We start from the raw sequence: 17,271 nt of genomic DNA, 5'->3' as shown, positions 1-17,271 counted from the left end.
GGCTCCTCAATATCTGCTAACAGTCAAGTCAATTGTGATTATTTTATCAACTTTTATTAACTAATATTAAACAAATATATTAATTACTAAACACCGAAATGCAATGACTGCGAATATTTATTAGAGTCGCCTTCAATTGTTGTTCAAAGGAACCAAATTATCGATCGAAATTTGAAAAATGTTGATTCGACTCAATATAAAGAAATAAAATTCTGATCTAATTCAGGTCTAAACATATGTTTAACAATAAAATGTGATTTAATGCATGATATTTGAAATGTTTCTTTGATTACCTTTTATTAGTAAATTAGTTCAATGAAACCTTTTTACAAAATCAATGGTTATCGATTACGACCAATGAAGCCAATCATGTCAACGCCAACAACAACAATCAATATTCTTGATGAAGAAGATGAAGAGTTGGATGAGAATGATGATGATGAGTTTGATAATGATGGTGAAGATGTTGATGAAGAAAATGTTTTACTATTTGATGATGTTGCCAATAATAATCGAGAAAAGAAAAGTTATCCAAAAAAATCATCCCTCAAATCGGCATATGATCGTCGTCGAGTGAACCATCAAGCCCGAAATTTATCATTAGACGATGATGATGCTTCAATGACAATTGGTAAAATTAAGATAATTAAACCGATTGGACGTGAGAAACGTTCTCGACTCAAAGTGTGTTCTTGTGCTATTCTGTTTATCCTCTTAATCAGTTGCCTTGTTTACCTGATTTACAGTAAAAAATTTACTCTTTTAACTCAAATTTTGATAAAATCACCTTTATTTGCATCAACATTAACCGATTCATTGACTAAACCAGCAACCCATCGACCTTTATGTGACCGAATAAACATTGAAAATCAATGGAACAAAACTTTTCCAATGTTGACCATTGAATCGGCATTGCGAATGGTCGATGTCAACCAAGATGGAAACGTTGATGTGATCATTGCTTTTGGAACAGGTAAATATCGACTGGTAAACACATTTCAATATTTCGATTTGATCATTTTCGATGTTAATTATACTCTTAGGAGCTGATGTTGCCTTTTATCCATCGGTTGTTTGTCAGGTTTACTTCAACCTAACAGAGGATCAATCACGACAAGGTAAGTTAATCATCATGATTACCTTGCCTTTCATTATCGTTTTGTTCACATTTACATGCGAATAAATCAATGTCACGAACATTTCTTTTACATAATCAACAAACAAAAAGAACAGCAAAAAGAGACAAACATTTTCACTGTTGACCAACAATTAGGCAATTTAATTGACTTTGCTAAAATGACAATTTATGTGAAAGAAAAAAGTGAATTTCATGAAAAACTCATTCAAATCTTGTGATCTTTCCTTTTCCATTGAAAACAAATGTAAATCAATTAACAGGTTGTGGAGGAGGTTTAATGGCTTTAGATGGTAAAACAGGTAAACTTCTTTGGCAGGTTTACACCAAACATGAACTATTTGCAGTTAATTGTGAATTAGATGTTAATGGAGATAAAGTTAAAGATTGCATTTGCGGTGGCAGAATGGCGGTAAGTTTAACTTTTGGAAAAAGTCATTTGTTAATTTGGTGATTACGCTTACGGTTTAATTTGAGCTTCTGTTTATTTCAATTTCAATTTTCATCTCAAAATTAAATCATATTTTGATAATAAAGTCAAGACTCAAGGTTACACTTGAGATTGCGATATTTACTGCTTTAGCTAATTTTGTTTAATCAAGATTACATTAAACAGTCAAGGATTGAAGTGTTGAGCAGCAGCAAAAAAATGAGATGATTGAGGAAGAAGGAAGAATCATATTTAGCTCATTCAATTTGATTGATTTTAAGGTTCGTCGTTTGTAACAATCGACCTTGAACATTTGGTTTTTTTTTCTTGTTTCGGTCTTTCAATAGCTGACCATTTTGTGTTTACCAAGTTTTTGCTGCTTTAAGCAAATCAACATGTTTCATTAATCATGTAATCAAGCAATCACTTGGTGTGAATGAAACAAAAAATTATCAAATTATCACCATTCAGCTTCCCTGTTTAACCTGTTGACTCGTTCATTGAAATTAGACGAGAAAATGAGATTGAGAAAGTTGGATTAATCATTTTCTCCGTTCTTTAGTCCATGTATGCAATCAGTGGATCCAATGGTGATGTCATCTGGAGTTATCTGGATAAACATGATGAACCCATTTGTGATACTTCCAATTTCTATACACCTTTGTATTCGACGAAAGATCTTGATCATGATGGTTTACCTGATTTAATTTTAATGCACGGAGGTGACCCTTTGAGATCGCCTCATGAAAAGAATCGTCTTGTTGCTCGATTGATAATTGCTTCATCAAGAACAGGTAAACATTGATGTTCATCGATAAACTGATTTAAAACTTGATTCTCTTGAAGGTGAAATTCTGAGTTGGAGTAAAGTACCTGATAATGGTGAAAGTTATTATTCACCTCAACGTTTGATTAGACCTGATGGTAATGAGCTGATCTTGTTTGGAACCGGAGGGGAAACTCATTCGGGTTCACTTTGGGTTGTTCCGATGGACAGTTTGATTCATGGAAATATGCACAAGGCTCGTCCAATTTACACTGATTGTTGTAAAGGTAAATCCATTTTTTACCTTTTCTATTCAATTTATTAAACTTTTGTCTTTCTTCAGGAATTATGGTTCCTCCAGTTTTGGTTGATATAAACAATGATTCAATCCTTGACATTGTCATGTCTCTATTCAATTCAACTGTAATTGCCTTCAATGGTCTTACTTTTCACATTATCTGGAAATACAATTTTCCTGGAAGTGAAACTTACAGGTAAAATTGAATCAAATTTTCAATTTAATTTTTCAATTGTTTTATCATTAAACAGCTCTCCTGCAGTCGGCTATTTCAATGATGATCGTATTCCAGACTTTTTTGTCTCTTACCAGTTTGGACCAGGATTTCCTATCTATTATTATTCTCAGGTAAATTGAAGTTTAATGAGAAAAGGATTTTTCTTCATTTCTTATTTCTCATCTGTTAAGGCGACTGTGTTGGATGGAGCAACGGGCAAACCTTTATTGTCGCAACCGATTACAATGTTGGTTGGAACTCAATCGTCTCCATTAACAATAAGCACAAACGGAGCCAATGATTGGTTCCTTTTTTGGCTGTCAACTTGTGACAATGTTAATCAATCGATAGCAAATCTGGAACCGTTCAAAGTGCTTCCAGGTAAAAATGAGTAAAAGAGGAAAATTGATTTTTATTTATCTAAATGTTGTCACTTGTTTCATTAGGAACAACTGTCCATCAAGCATCCAGAGCCGACTTTTGCTCAATCAGATTTAACTCAACTCTTTACACACAATTGATTGCATTGACTCGCAACTCATCTCATGTCGTCTATGATTCCCGATTTAATAAAAAATGGGAAAAGGTTTCCCTTGATTATGCAGCAATTGGCCAGCAATGGCTTCAAGATCATCAGTTTAATCAAGATAATCAAGATAATTTAAATGCAGATGATCCATACGAGACTTTGGGACAATTACCCGAAGCATCTTCAACTTCTCAGTCTCCAACTTCACCTTTCCCTTCAATATTTGATTATCCAAATGATTATCCATCTTTACCTTTCTATCAAAATAGACAGTCAATCAATGAAAACAGGTTACGTCGACATGTCGGAGTTCATGACGGCGATGGTGTTCAACGAGTAATCTCAACAGGCACATTGGCTCCATCCCTTAAACCTGGTTCAATTGATTTGATTTTCACAACTTATTGGTTTCCAGCAACAAAAGGAGTCAATCGAGTCTCTAAAAGTATGCAAAACTGTTTGGATAAATATTTGACTCCAGCAACAGAGGATAAACTGAGACTTGGTCCAGAAGCTCGTTTCAAGGGTCATGATCATGATGCATACGTTGAACTGGTTGAGGAAGCATGTGCCAAATATGCTGGAATCAATCTGAGCAAAGTAAAAGACGAATACAATCCCTACAATCGACCGATGGGAGCACTTACAGTTTATCGCAAAACAATTCAATGTGCCAACACGACAGCAACTGTTCGTTCATTCAATGAACAAATCTGGCCAAGTTACATGGGAAAACATGCAGATTCCTTAGTCAATTTCATCTCTTTAGACTAAACTATTTGATTACCTTTTAAACTCTCAATCATTTGATTTCACTTTCAATTTTCAATTTGATCTCTTTACTTTTACTCCATTGCAATAATAATTATAGCAATTGGCTTTTAATTTGATGTAATTAAATTGCTACATTATCTCAACACTCCATCCAATAATTAGCCATGATTTGAGTAAAGATTTATTCCAAGATGAGATTGTTTCCTATGAATTAAGAAACAATCAAATAATGCAAATTTAAGTTCATTGATCTACGTTAATGTAAACTTTCCCTTTTCTTATTCAGCAATCAGTGAAAAAAAGGGTTATTTTTAGATCGTTAACTTGAAAAGAACAGCAAAATGAACCTTTCACATTTGCACTGTGATCAAACGGCAATTTGACTTGAGGCTAAAATGACGGTTAAACAATCAACGGCAACATCAACAACAAAACTTCCTTCTTTGAATACAGTTTGGCAAGTTGAAAGTAAATTGACGATTTATCTTTCATGTTGATTTAGAGTTGAATGAGTTTTCTCAAGTAATAAAAGTAAAAACTGAAAAGGGAAAGTTTCAAGATGACACTAACTAGAGTTAGGATATTGACCGTAAACCAGAATCTAATTTATCTCCGAGTTAATCAATCATCAAACACGCATTTGTTTCCGAAGAGAGAGAGAAAAAAAGGGTTTTTCTGATGCCACGCGATTGTGTTCAAGTCTGGGTTCATTGATGGTAATTAAGAGGATCCAACAGTGAATCTTGTTTTTTGTTCATGTTGTTACTCTTTATCTTGGTTAACCTTACAATCAAATTAACGGTTAAATTACCTTGGATGGTAAACTGTCAAGAAATAGAGGAAAGATGAAAAGCGAAATTGTTAACACAATAATGTTTCAAGTAAAATTATGCAGATTAATGGTTAAGGACAGTTGCTCACAGTTAGAGGTCAATGGTTTGTCCGATAATTGTTTAACAATTAGGATGATTACTGAGAGATATTGTGATTACATTTGGCAAAGGGTATAAAGGATGAGAAGAGAACTTTGATTTTCGAGTTTTTCGAGTTTAGGAGGAAAAAGAACAGTAAATGTTAAACATTTGGACACAAATCAATTTAATTGTTGGATAATGGTTAATAAAGTTAACCTTCAAACATTGATAACTTTACATTGCTTAAAATAAAGGTAAATAGGAATCGATTGTTTCATGAAGCCATTTTTACGTTTCTTTTATTGTTCAATTGAACCTTCAAGTAACATTGTAAATAAATTGTCAGCATCTATTTACATTGAATCTTTGAGAAACAACAAAACGAGAAATTGATGAAATTTAAATAACAACAGATAAATAGTCATTGTAAATGTTAATTTAATTTCAATTTGGTTGGCTTTTTGTTTTAATTTAATGTTGATTTGTCAGATATTTCACCATTTTTTTCATTGAAAATTCAGCTTTGAGATTGTTCATTTTTCCCAGTCATAAATTTTTGCTCAACTTCAGATAAAGCCTTTTCAATGGTAACCATGAGATTGATTAGGTTAACAATAAAGTGTGATCGACCCAGTCGCGATCTTTCGTGTTTACCCTCTTTTTTGACACAACCACAGCCTCCAATGGGTCCACCACCAGCACCAAATCCGTAGATACCTTTGTAGTTGTATATGATGAGCAGGGGAATGAAAAAGGAACCAAGGGCAAAGATGATGATTGCAGGATACATGACTTTGAGAAAAGATTTTTCAAGTTGTTCCTTGTCTTCTTCTGGTTTTGCAGGAGGATACTTCGGAGGCCAGGGAACTGGAGCCGGCCATGAAGGATATTTAATACCGGTTGGAGCTTTGTATACATAAGGTTGATAAACACGTTCATCGGGAACCAAATAGGGATACCGTTGAACTATCAGAGGCCTTAAACTTTCAGAATTAACTATTGGTTGGTAACTCTGTTTAACTGGTTGTTGGTCACTTTCAGCGTTTCGTGTTGTCAAATTATTATCACCAGATGAACCATTGTCACAGTAAACCCATGGAATTGTGGTCAGCAAAAATATCCACTGAAAAGGAACCATTTCTCATCATAACTTTACCCAAAAATCAGTAAAAACAAACATTAAGCAATGACATAATCTTGATATTGATGCAACTGAAATGATACCGAGAAATGAAGTTGATGAGGAAATGGTGACAACCCTTTACTTCATCGTCAGGTCAAATGAAACCTTCCGTTGGATTAACATTGTTACCAATCAAATTTAATGTGTCACATATTTAAAACAAAAGGTAATTAGTTTGCCGAGAAAAGATGTTGACTTTGATCCAGAAAAGGTAAGACATTGAATCTGTTGTTTGTAACAAAAAATGTAAATAAATCAACAATGAAATGAAGAAGCTTTGGACACATGTTTGTTCATGTTCAGTTCCGATTTATATTTCCTCTTAACCCAAAGTCAACAACCATTTTTTCCTTGAACCAACTGAATAAGGTAACTTTTTTCATGATAACTCTCAGAAGGTGGTAAAGAGTTGTACAAGAAAACTATGTAATCTGTAATAAGGTAAAGTCAAAAGTTGCATATCATGTAATCGTTTGATATTCAAGTTGATTAAGCGTGGGTTTCAACTTCGAACTGAATAGTCCATCAAAAAATGGTTGATTGGTTAATAGCTACTAACCGTTACCAGATTTTGGGTTGCCTATTGTTTTAGTTTCAGTCAAATCTTCATGGTTCCTATTAGATGATTATTTAATTTTGACAACATCACAGGTAAAGGAAGAGTTATCTTTAAACGGTAAGTTAAATATTAATAGTTAACCTTTGATGGATTGTATTAAGATCAGGAAAAAAAACACAAACCAATCTCAAGCCAACTGTTAACTCACTTTTCCTTTTCAATCTAAATCAATCAGAATTGGAATTAGCCAAAACTGGATAAATCAAGTTAATTCCAATTAATCAAATTTAAATATTGTAATGTTGATTTCATATCTTTAATCATTCAAATTGATTGAATCTCATTCATCCATTTATTCATTTTTCTTAAACATTAAAGGCTACATCAGCATTTTGACGATTTAATCACGAAAAGCAAATATTGACTCAGTTTTATGATGAATATTTATTTATATTTGATAATGAACTTGAACGATTTTCGGTTAATGTTGAAATTTTTGGTCATTTGGAGATTGAAATGATTTAATGAGATTCAGGGATTCAGAGGAATTGCACACTTGTTTTGGTTGAAAGGGAAATTGATTTTGTTTTGATGGTGTAAAATGTGGACATTTCCAACATGGGACTCGAAGTGATAAAGTTCTAGGTTTGCCCTATTTATGGTAATTACATCATGAGGCAAAATTTTCCAACTTTGAAAACAAGTTTTGAACGTAATTGAAGAACCAGTCCGTTGGTAATTCCAAGTTTAAAGTAAAAATATTTACATTCTGTAAAGTTAATCAATTGAAAGTAATAATATTTCATTAGTTTTTGGAAACTCAACAAAACCAGAATCAACTTTCCGTCAAACAGTGATTAAAAAAAGCTTCATCTTCTTATGACTCGTTGATCTTAACAAAATGTATCAAGGTTAAGCCAGTCATCAGGACTATTTATCAGGTTTATCCAGGCAAATAATCATTGAACCTCTCATCTATTCATCTATTAAATTATCTCTGGTCTTTCCCACCGATGGTCACCGTGAAGAGGGTCAAAAATCACTTTTTTTGTTCACTAAATTATTCACTTTGGTTGGCACAAAATCTGGTTACAAAATCTGGTTAAAAAACATTTTTCTGGTTACAAACATTTTCTGGTTATTTAATGGAGAAACAATAAACACTTTCAATTGAAATAATGGTCAGATCATGCAAACAAAATTGATAATATTTAGTTAATATTTAGTTGATATTTGGTTGATATTCAGTTAATATTGAGATAATGTTGAATTGCCGCTAATTGTATTTTAATGGTTGTTTTTAATCAATGGAACAGCTGAGAGCAATCCTTTGGGAAATTGTTCATTTGTTGATTGGTTCAACAAGTAGTTTTGAATGGTGACGATTGAGGGAGGCGCTGTTTGCAGACAAGAAAGGGAAATGAAATGATGTTTTGCTTGATTGCTTTCCCCTGCCTGTCTGCCTTCTTTCGGTTTGTATAAAAAGAGAATTTACTTTTAAAATCAAGTCTTTATTTTTCAAATTGCACGTTTGATTTTAACTTTAGTGGTTTTATAGATTTATATATATATTTTTTTATTGGAATTCATCAACAAAAGTTCAACTTATGAGTAACATTGCGTCCTTCTTTACCGACAAATATCATGACGTTATGTCAGCGGCGGATCCGAGGGTGGAAAAGTGGCCGCTCATGGATTCACCTCTTCCGACGATTACCATTTGCCTATCTTATGTGTATTTTGTGAAAATTTTGGGCCCCAGGTTGATGGAGAATCGGAAACCCTTCGAAGTTAGAGGTGCTATGATTTTTTACAACTTTTTGATGGTGATTTGCAGTTCTATTCTTGTTTTCAACGGATTAAGGTACCAGTGGCTTAACGGATCATCTCTCAAGTGTGAACCTGTTGATTATTCAACAAATTATGTGCCAATGATGGTCGCCTACAACTCATATTTTTATTTTTTAACAAAATTCATCGAGTTTATGGACACCGTTTTCTTCGTAATTCGAAAGAAAAATTCTCAAATTTCTACCCTTCATGTTATCCATCATGGAATCATGCCATTCAGTGTTTGGTGGGGAGTTAAATTCGTCCCAGGTAAGTGAAAGTCACCGATTGACTCGACGATCCTTTACACCTTTGATAACATCTTTTGACAATCTTTTCAAATTTTCTTGTGCTGTTCCCTGATTTATTATCAAGATTAGTCGGGTATAATTACCTGTATCTGTTGCGGAAGAAATTGAGTTTTCTTTAAAAAAAGTGTTATCGATTTAAAGGTGTGAATTGATCTGAACTGATCTCTATCTACTTTGTTGATTTTTATCTAATTATGTTTGATTTTTTCTTGACAGGTGGACATGCAACTTTCTTTGGTTTCTTAAATAGTATCGTTCACATGGTGATGTACACATATTACGGATTAGCAGCAATCGGTCCACACATGAACAAGTATCTTTGGTGGAAAAAATACCTTACGGCATTCCAAATGATTCAATTTGTGATGATTGGAGCCCACTCATTCCAGCTGCTGTTCCGCGAATGCAATTTCCCGAAAATCTTTGTCCTCTGGATCGGATCACACGGTGTCCTTTTCTGGTTCCTCTTTTCAGATTTTTATAAGAAAACATATTCTCAGAAAAAGAAGGATGACGATGCCTCATGTAAAAAAAATTATTTATCTTTTTTTAGTCAAAATATTAAATGATTGACCGATTATTTGAATTTAATGTAATCAAAAAATTTGCTACAAGCTTGAAATCATGTTGAAGGAAATGATTGATTTTATTAAAATTGGCTGATGATTTACTGTTCATCAGATCGATTGATTTTATATATAAATTGCCTGATGATTTACTGTCAGATGTGTCACTGAATTATCAGATTCTGTAAATCATGTGCATTGACCAAATAAACCAGGAAAAACACATTTTTCAATTTTTCCCTAAAAATGACAACAATTTAAACCATGACTTCCATAGGCAAGTGAAACATTACGTATGTTTCATTTTTTGGCCCAATTATTTCATCTTTAATTCATTCAATGATAATTATCGGTCTTTATCAAGGTAGACTTAATTTGGTTTCCAATTTTGATTTCATTTTTGCTCTCACTTTTAATGGATTTTACTTTTTCCAGTTTAAGGTCACCGGTAGCTCAATGGTTATTACCCTAAAGGTAAATTGATTTCTTTTTCTTCTCTTTCCATCAGTTATTTAATATTAAATAATTTTACGTTTTTAGCTTTAATATCTCTCTACTTCTACCATGGTCTTGAATTGCACTCGATGGACTATTTAATGGCAGCGCACAAATTGATAACTGATACAAGGAATTGTGATGCTCCAGGCAGATTGAAAATTTATCTTGACCCAGAAGGAACGCCATGAATGTCAAGAAATGGGATAACTCTTTGTGTAACCAGATTGTCTCAACTTGTAACATATTTTTAAATATCATGTTAAATCGTGCATCTAATCTGATGAGATAGGTTCAACCTGAAGAATCAGGTTTGTCAATGGATGAAAGATGTCTTCAAGCTTCAACCTTGCCAAGTTGACCATCTTTACCTTATTAGACTTCAAGGTAACCAGACCAACCTTCAACTAGAGATGAAAGTAAAATTAGGCCAAGTTAGGTTAAAGGTGAGTCCAAGTTGAGTCTGACAACATTTCATTATTCAAAATTATGGGAAAAACAAAGTCTCTTATGAATTAATTTTACCTTATCACGAGTAGACAAACAGTTTGTAGACGGTGAAAAAGGTAAAGGTCAACATGAAAGATTGCTACAATCAACAAATTTAATTTACAATTAAAGCCTTTGGTTGTTATTTTAAAACTTAACCCAATTATTTCATTGTTGATCAACTATTATAATAGGCATTCAATATTGACTGCATTATGAGGTTTCATTTACAAAGTAATGGTAAAATTGGTTTCATTTACAATTGAGTTTTACCCATTTTTTTGTTCAACACAATTACAATGAAAGATCAATGGTCAATCTAATTACAATTATTTTCTTTTGCAATTTTCTTTTTCTCTCTTTTATCAATTAATGAATATCACTGATTTTTTAGGCACTTTAATATACCAACATTTATCTGGTTAATTGTTGATTGCACAAAATACTAACCAGTATTTAATTAGCTTCAATGGAACCAAGTTAAGTGAGATTGGCCATAAAAAAACTGTCAACTAAACTACAATCAGCAAACCAATCCGGACAATAATTTGATTCAGAACAATTTGATCAATTTAAAGGTCAATCCATGCGTTTGATGGCAACTAATCCATTCTGAATCAGCGGTTAATCAATAATCAAAAGTCGATCAAAAATCAAATCACAAGTAAGCAAGGCAAAGAGGAAGAAGATTAATTTGATTTCTTCGGCCTTTTTTTCTTCTTCTCCTTCTCACCATTGATTATATCATTTAATACACAAATTGTTAACCATTTAACCAACTTTTTATTGATCTTCAATTTAATTTGAAACCTTTCTTTATTAACTTAATCATCTAAAAAATGGATTCAAAGTGTTGATCGACATTTCACTGTTGATACAAAAGATTGGTTGTTTTTCAGAATCAGTTGATGGTTTCACTTTCATGATTTACATTTTTCAAGTGTGAAACAATCAACAATTGAAAGTTGAACATTGCAATTAACTTGAATATAATTGAAAAATGAAATGATCTTGATCTTTGATTTTTCATTTTTGGATAATCATTATTATTTAGTTTATCAATTCAACATCTAATTGTGCTTCATAATAAAGTAATTTATTAATTAAAATTAGTGGGAAATAATGGTTAATAATGCTATTTTGGTTTGAGGACAATTTAAGGCACAATTTACTTTTCCCAATCAGTCTTAATTGTGTCTTGCAGTCTAATCCTTGACATTATACCAGGTTGACTTATATTCAATAAATTGTGATAATCTGTTATTCAATTGATTTTTTAAATTATGAGAAAACAATTCAACTCTTGTGGTCAATTAAATGCTCTTTACATTTGGAAGAGGTTCATTGTTTAAATATTGATTTATCCATCAATAGCAATTAGTAAGAGATCGTCTTGAATTTCTGGTTTTTTTCTGGTTCTCCCATTTTGTCTCATTATATTTCTGGTATTTCATAATTTGGGTAAATAATGTTGAGTGGATTGAGCTTTACAAGTCACCTGAATTGGCGGTGATTTTGAACAAACCTTGAAAAAAAACGTTTGTTTCCTTTTGATGATACAAGTTGATTGTAAACTTGTCAATCGTTGGTTACAGCAACAAATCAAATTGTGAATCAACAATCCTATTAATACGGAAACATCATCATTAAGATCCAAATTAACGGCTTAAATAACCTTTCCTCAGGGTACATTCAAAGTTGGTCATGGGAAGGAAACGAGAAAAGGATTGAAACAACTCAACACTGATTTTTACCTTAATTCAATATTTTGATTCTTCTAATGGTCATGATCAATGGATCAATCTATTTCAGATTTCCTTTTAATTCCATGGTCAGATAGTGTCTACCCTCGGGTTAAGTAATCATTTGAGCCGTTAAGTTTTGGGTTTAGTTTAAGCTCGACAAGTTTGTCAATTTTTTCAAATAATATTTCAATCATCTGTTTACAATGATTGAAATATTATTATTACAAACAACTAACCAATAAATTTTATCATGACATTAATGAGACAATTATTAAAATTGTAAAATGAAATATTCTCAAAAGTAGAAACTAAATAAATCTGTAAATAACAATCAATTTTTCTGGTGAAAATCACTTTTTTAACACAATTCAAGTTAGATTGTAAAATCTTTAGTTGATGTCCTTTGGTTGAGTCTATTAAGTAAATTTGAATACAAAATGAACTCTAAGTGAAAGTGGTCAGAAAAATTCGTTTCGTGTTGAAAATGAAACAAATATTGTGTCAATGTTATGTTAACTTGACCTTTTGTGGTCAAAGAGAGCCATTCGTGCAAAAAAACGATTAGCAAGTGGTCAATAGATGACAGTGAATCTTGTTTCATCACAACATCTCCTGATATTAGATGAGTTGATTTGGTCACATTGGTCACAGAAATCAGTTCAGCCATTAAATTACATTTAATGTAAATTATCCTGAAGTTTCTCTCATGGAATTGTGACAAACGAATCCTTTTATTGATAAATGATCTTCTGACTCGCAATTAATTGTCATTAATTGTCGATTTTCAAAGGCATATTACTCGAAGTAATTTACTTCTATTGAAGTTTGTCAAAGAAAAACAAGTTTCCAAATTAACCAGTTTTACTCTAAGCGCCAATTTTAAATTTAAGCGGCAATTTCTGTATTTCCTGGTTAATTTACAAATTGATTGCTCCAAGTCAACCTGAGTAAATGTTAATAAACGGTTTTTACATAAATTTATCATCTAACAACACTTTTCATGCAACAATCTCATCTATTAACGTATGAATTTCATTTCAGACAAAAGATTGCACCAAAATCTGTAAAATTACGTATTAAACCAGTCCATTGGTAAAAGACAACACAGAGATCAATAACTTTCTTATTATTATACAATATGAAGAACCGGTTTTATCAAATTATTGCACCAGATTCAGCAAAAATGAATGGTTGAATAACCTGAGTCTGATATGATTTACTATACTGACCGAAGCCTTTTTCAGCCCTTTATTTTTTATCGGAAATCTGACAGTTCTGATCCTAGACTCGTCTCAGTGTATGAGATGGTTCGAGGACAAACTTGTTTATCTCTACATTTTTAATTTTCATGATACATCTGAATCATTCATAGCATATGACGTTTAACTGCTTGAAAAAATAAACTTAATACTGTTAAACCAACTTGAAGTAGTAATTAACTAGGCACTCATTAATTCAAAAAGCAAGAATAGTCTTCTGGTACCTTATTATCATCTCTGTCACATTTTAATTCGTGAATCTTATTATGTCTGAAAGACGACATCTACATCTAGAAACACAGAAAGGGATCGATGAAGTTGATAGCATGCCATGATTGAAAAGATGTTGAGAATAGAGAATGAGGAGTTCTCGATCTTAATTTAATTGATCGTTAAGAGCCGTTAGATTTGGGAATAATCAAGAAACGATGTTCAATTCGTTTCTTTCAATTGGAGATTGAAGAACAAGATTCAAATAAAGTAAAGTTGGTTCGAACATCAAAAGATGTAAGAAACAATAAATAAAGTTTCTTCGATAAACATAAATAAATGATAAAAGTTGAGACAAAATTATTAATTCAAAGATTTATTGTAGTACACAATTTTACAGAATTTAGTTTTTTACGGTTGTGTTTGTAAATAGCGCTTTGACTTAGATCACAACTTTGTTTCGCCCAATAACCAAGTTCTTTGAGGAACCAAAACTTTTTCAAATTTTGTCAGTTTTACTTTTGTTTTCCGTTCAAACAACTTGTTCTTCCACCTGTTTCCTATTCCAAGATTCATATACATATTGATATTATTTGCGTTAAAATGGAGCGACACAATGATAATTCTGATAAAAGTAAGTTTTATTTCTATTTTATCTTGAATTTGAAATAATTAACTCTTATCTTTCATTGCATTAGTTACATTCAAAGTAGAGTTTCTAGGTGAATATCATGATGTAGTAATTGATTGGAATGATGATAAATATCAACACAAAGGGACAATTATTCGACCAGGTAAGTTAAGTTTGCACGAAATGAAATACATATAATAACTCATCAAAATCTCATCACAGCTTGAATCGATAGTTGGAGTACCGCGTGAATTCAACTACGAAATTCTTCTGCAGTATCACCAGGTGGAAGATAATAGGCCATTTTATCATAACATTGACAGGCGCAGCCTTAGTGCCTCCTTGGACTCGAGTTTATCGTGTACAACGTGATATACTAATGCCTTTAGTTTCATCCGGAGTTGAACATGGAAATATAAGAGAATTAGCATTAGCCAGAATGGCTGACTAGGGAACCACATGTAGAGATATAAGAACCAGGAAAGTTGGTATCCAAGAAATCTAACACAAATGGAGGCTGGGAAACCTTCCTTTCTTATGAAGACGTTCAACAAGATATTTTAATTGGTCTTTTAAGATTAAGAAATTGTTCACCTGATACTTTCCGCCCAGAATTGAAGGGCTTTTGTTCAATTGTAAGAGAATTGCATGTTTATGGTAGTGTTGTACCTATAAGTGGAAAGGATCCAACCAATTTCAACATCAAGGATTCGGAATGCTCTTGATGGAAGAAGCTCAAAGAATTACACTCAATGAATATGGATCTACTGAGATCGCAGTTATTTCAGGCATTAATTTTACTTTGACTTTATTGCAGATTCATTTTTAATACTCAAAACTTGATATTAATTCAACATAATTTCTTTTTCTCAGGTGTTGGAACCAGAAATTATTATAAAAAACTTGGTTACTCGTTGGAAGGTGTATATATGTGCAAATCTTTAATTTAATCAAAAATTGTTATTGAATTGAGATTCACAAAATGTTTTGTGTATTTTTCATTAAAAAATTATAATGTTTAAAAAATATGTTGTTTAATAAATACTTAAAAATTAAGTATTGCTTCAATCGAGTTGATTAAATCATCTTCCTTCTTTGCTTGTTTTTTTGCAAGTTTTATCAATTCAGGATTATTCGATTCCCATGCAGAAGGAATCGTTAAACGAAGAGCATTCAGTGCCGATTCCACTTTGCAAGCATTATTGCAAATTCCTTATTCCTTATTCCTTCCACAATTTCCTTATTGATTGTCTTTTTTCTGGGTCAAATACAGTGGATCAAATTTCGTATTCCAGTTCTAGTTTTAACTCGATCTACTGTTGATGACATAAAGGTCGATGGGTTGCTGGTTTAGTCAATGAATCGGTTAATGTTGATGCAAATAAAGGTGATTTTATCTTCTAGATCATTTAATTGATCACAGCTAACTGTTCAAGAACGAAATCAAGAATAAAACAAAGTTAAATTGCGAATCTCGAAAAATCATTTTTTGTTTATTGTTAGTTTTGACAAGCACGGAAAACAATACAATATATAAAGTCAAAACATCAAATTTTTGTGTAAAAATTTTAAATAAACGGAAAGGATTCTACGGGAAATATTTCCACAGACTAATGATACGATTGCACTACATGTCTGAAAAATAGTCAGAGGTTAATCATAATTCAGGTTGCTGAGAAATTCCCGTTTAAACAGGGTAGGAGGAAAAATGCAGAATCCGTATTTTGTAGCTTTGTGTTTGGGGAAAAACTTTTTGGTTATTTAGGTTGATGGTTTATTGTTGAATGAGGAATTTATGCAAAACTGTCTTTCAAGTAAGGGTGAATCCGATCAAGAAAATTATTTCTTGATTAGATAAAAAGTGTTTTCATCTAATCTAAAAACCAAGCTTTTTCGTGAAAATAGCTAAGCTTTTTAGCTATTTACCTAGCTATCTTCGATTTCTATTTAGTCCCAGTCTTTTCATATTCAAGAAAAATAGTTTCTATTGAATTTTCCCTGCTTTGACTGGGTGTTAATAGCATAAAACTGATTAATAACAAATCAAAAACTAATTAAATTAAAATTTAAACTCGGCTCAACTAAACCACGTTTTTTAATCAATGAAAGCGCAAAACACTAATCTTAATAAAAATATGAGTTCGGAAAAGTTAAAAATGTGACGTAGTAAAAACGTCACACTTTGTTCACTCTTATCTTTTTTATTCACATTTATCTCTTTTTATCTAAATAATTTTCTTGATCGGATTCACCTTAAAGAGTTTGATTAATAATTTGGTGCCTCAACTGTACTAGAGAGTGAAAAGAGACCAGACGACTTCGAAGTCAATTTCATCATCGATTGTCCATCTAAAAAATTTTTAACTCATAATTTGAGTCTTTAAATGTGGATTGAATTTATCGTACACTGTGAAAATTAATTTGCGATCAGTCATGATCGGGGCTCCACTTGTTAAATTTAAATACAAAACACAACTAGTGTAGCAAAAAAAATTTAATACACATCGCGTATCTAATATTTCCATTTTCATATCCATTTTGCCGGCCTAGACATAATATATGTAATATTCAAAAATTAAGTGTTCAAATTGAGAAAGAGAAATGGTCCAAATTATTCTCCTCTTTCTTTATTCTGTCTATTCCCCTGTCTTATTTCTTATTCTCAACAATGGTCAGAAGGGCAAAACTAACTCTTTGTTTTAATTAAAGGATTATTGAGGGGAGTTGAATTTAAGACTCCAAAGTGGTAACTTGAAAATGTCTGGAACTAGTGCTTGGTCAATTGGACCTGGTGATTATTTAATTATTAGTTTAACTTAATTTTAGTTAATTTAAATGGAATTATTGGCCACCAAATGGTTATTATTAATAAATGTTATTAAATGGCCAAAATTATTACATATATGAAAATATTTATTCGAACTACAAAC

The 17,271-nt window shown here is 32.0% G+C and overlaps 2 protein-coding genes across 2 annotated transcripts; both read left to right on the top strand.

Moving 5' to 3' along the window:
- The first annotated feature begins 206 nt into the window (after positions 1 to 206).
- On the top strand, positions 207 to 4,307 carry LOC107365696 (uncharacterized). The gene is made up of 9 exons (XM_015933251.3): positions 207 to 973; positions 1,044 to 1,118; positions 1,399 to 1,547; positions 2,128 to 2,359; positions 2,412 to 2,618; positions 2,675 to 2,825; positions 2,881 to 2,977; positions 3,038 to 3,227; positions 3,293 to 4,307. Exons 1-9 carry the CDS (start codon positions 316 to 318, stop codon positions 4,147 to 4,149), a joined length of 2,616 nt encoding a protein of 871 aa, XP_015788737.2. The 5' UTR covers positions 207 to 315; the 3' UTR covers positions 4,150 to 4,307.
- A 4,015-nt stretch (positions 4,308 to 8,322) lies between these two features.
- LOC107365666 (very long chain fatty acid elongase 7) lies at positions 8,323 to 9,649 on the top strand. The gene is made up of 2 exons (XM_015933216.3): positions 8,323 to 8,905; positions 9,163 to 9,649. Exons 1-2 carry the CDS (start codon positions 8,413 to 8,415, stop codon positions 9,513 to 9,515), a joined length of 846 nt encoding a protein of 281 aa, XP_015788702.1. The 5' UTR covers positions 8,323 to 8,412; the 3' UTR covers positions 9,516 to 9,649.
- The last annotated feature ends 7,622 nt before the right edge of the window (positions 9,650 to 17,271 follow it).

Source organism: Tetranychus urticae, chromosome 1, assembly GCF_039701765.1.
Source record: "Tetranychus urticae isolate SD_2017Ah chromosome 1, NJAU_TeUrti_SD_1.0, whole genome shotgun sequence".
NCBI lineage: Eukaryota > Metazoa > Arthropoda > Arachnida > Trombidiformes > Tetranychidae > Tetranychus > Tetranychus urticae.
This window is presented reverse-complemented; position numbering and strand designations above follow the sequence as displayed.

Excerpts from the sequence above, each read along its gene's own strand:
- LOC107365666 (XM_015933216.3), top strand. The coding sequence starts at position 8,413 with ATGAGTAACATTGCGTCCTTCTTTACCGACAAATATCATGACGTTATG. Across the intron at positions 8,906-9,162 it reads GGGAGTTAAATTCGTCCCAG|GTGGACATGCAACTTTCTTT; the intron begins GTAAGTGAAAGT and ends TTTTCTTGACAG.
- LOC107365696 (XM_015933251.3), top strand. The coding sequence starts at position 316 with ATGAAACCTTTTTACAAAATCAATGGTTATCGATTACGACCAATGAAG. Across the intron at positions 2,360-2,411 it reads AATTGCTTCATCAAGAACAG|GTGAAATTCTGAGTTGGAGT; the intron begins GTAAACATTGAT and ends ATTCTCTTGAAG. Across the intron at positions 2,619-2,674 it reads TTACACTGATTGTTGTAAAG|GAATTATGGTTCCTCCAGTT; the intron begins GTAAATCCATTT and ends GTCTTTCTTCAG.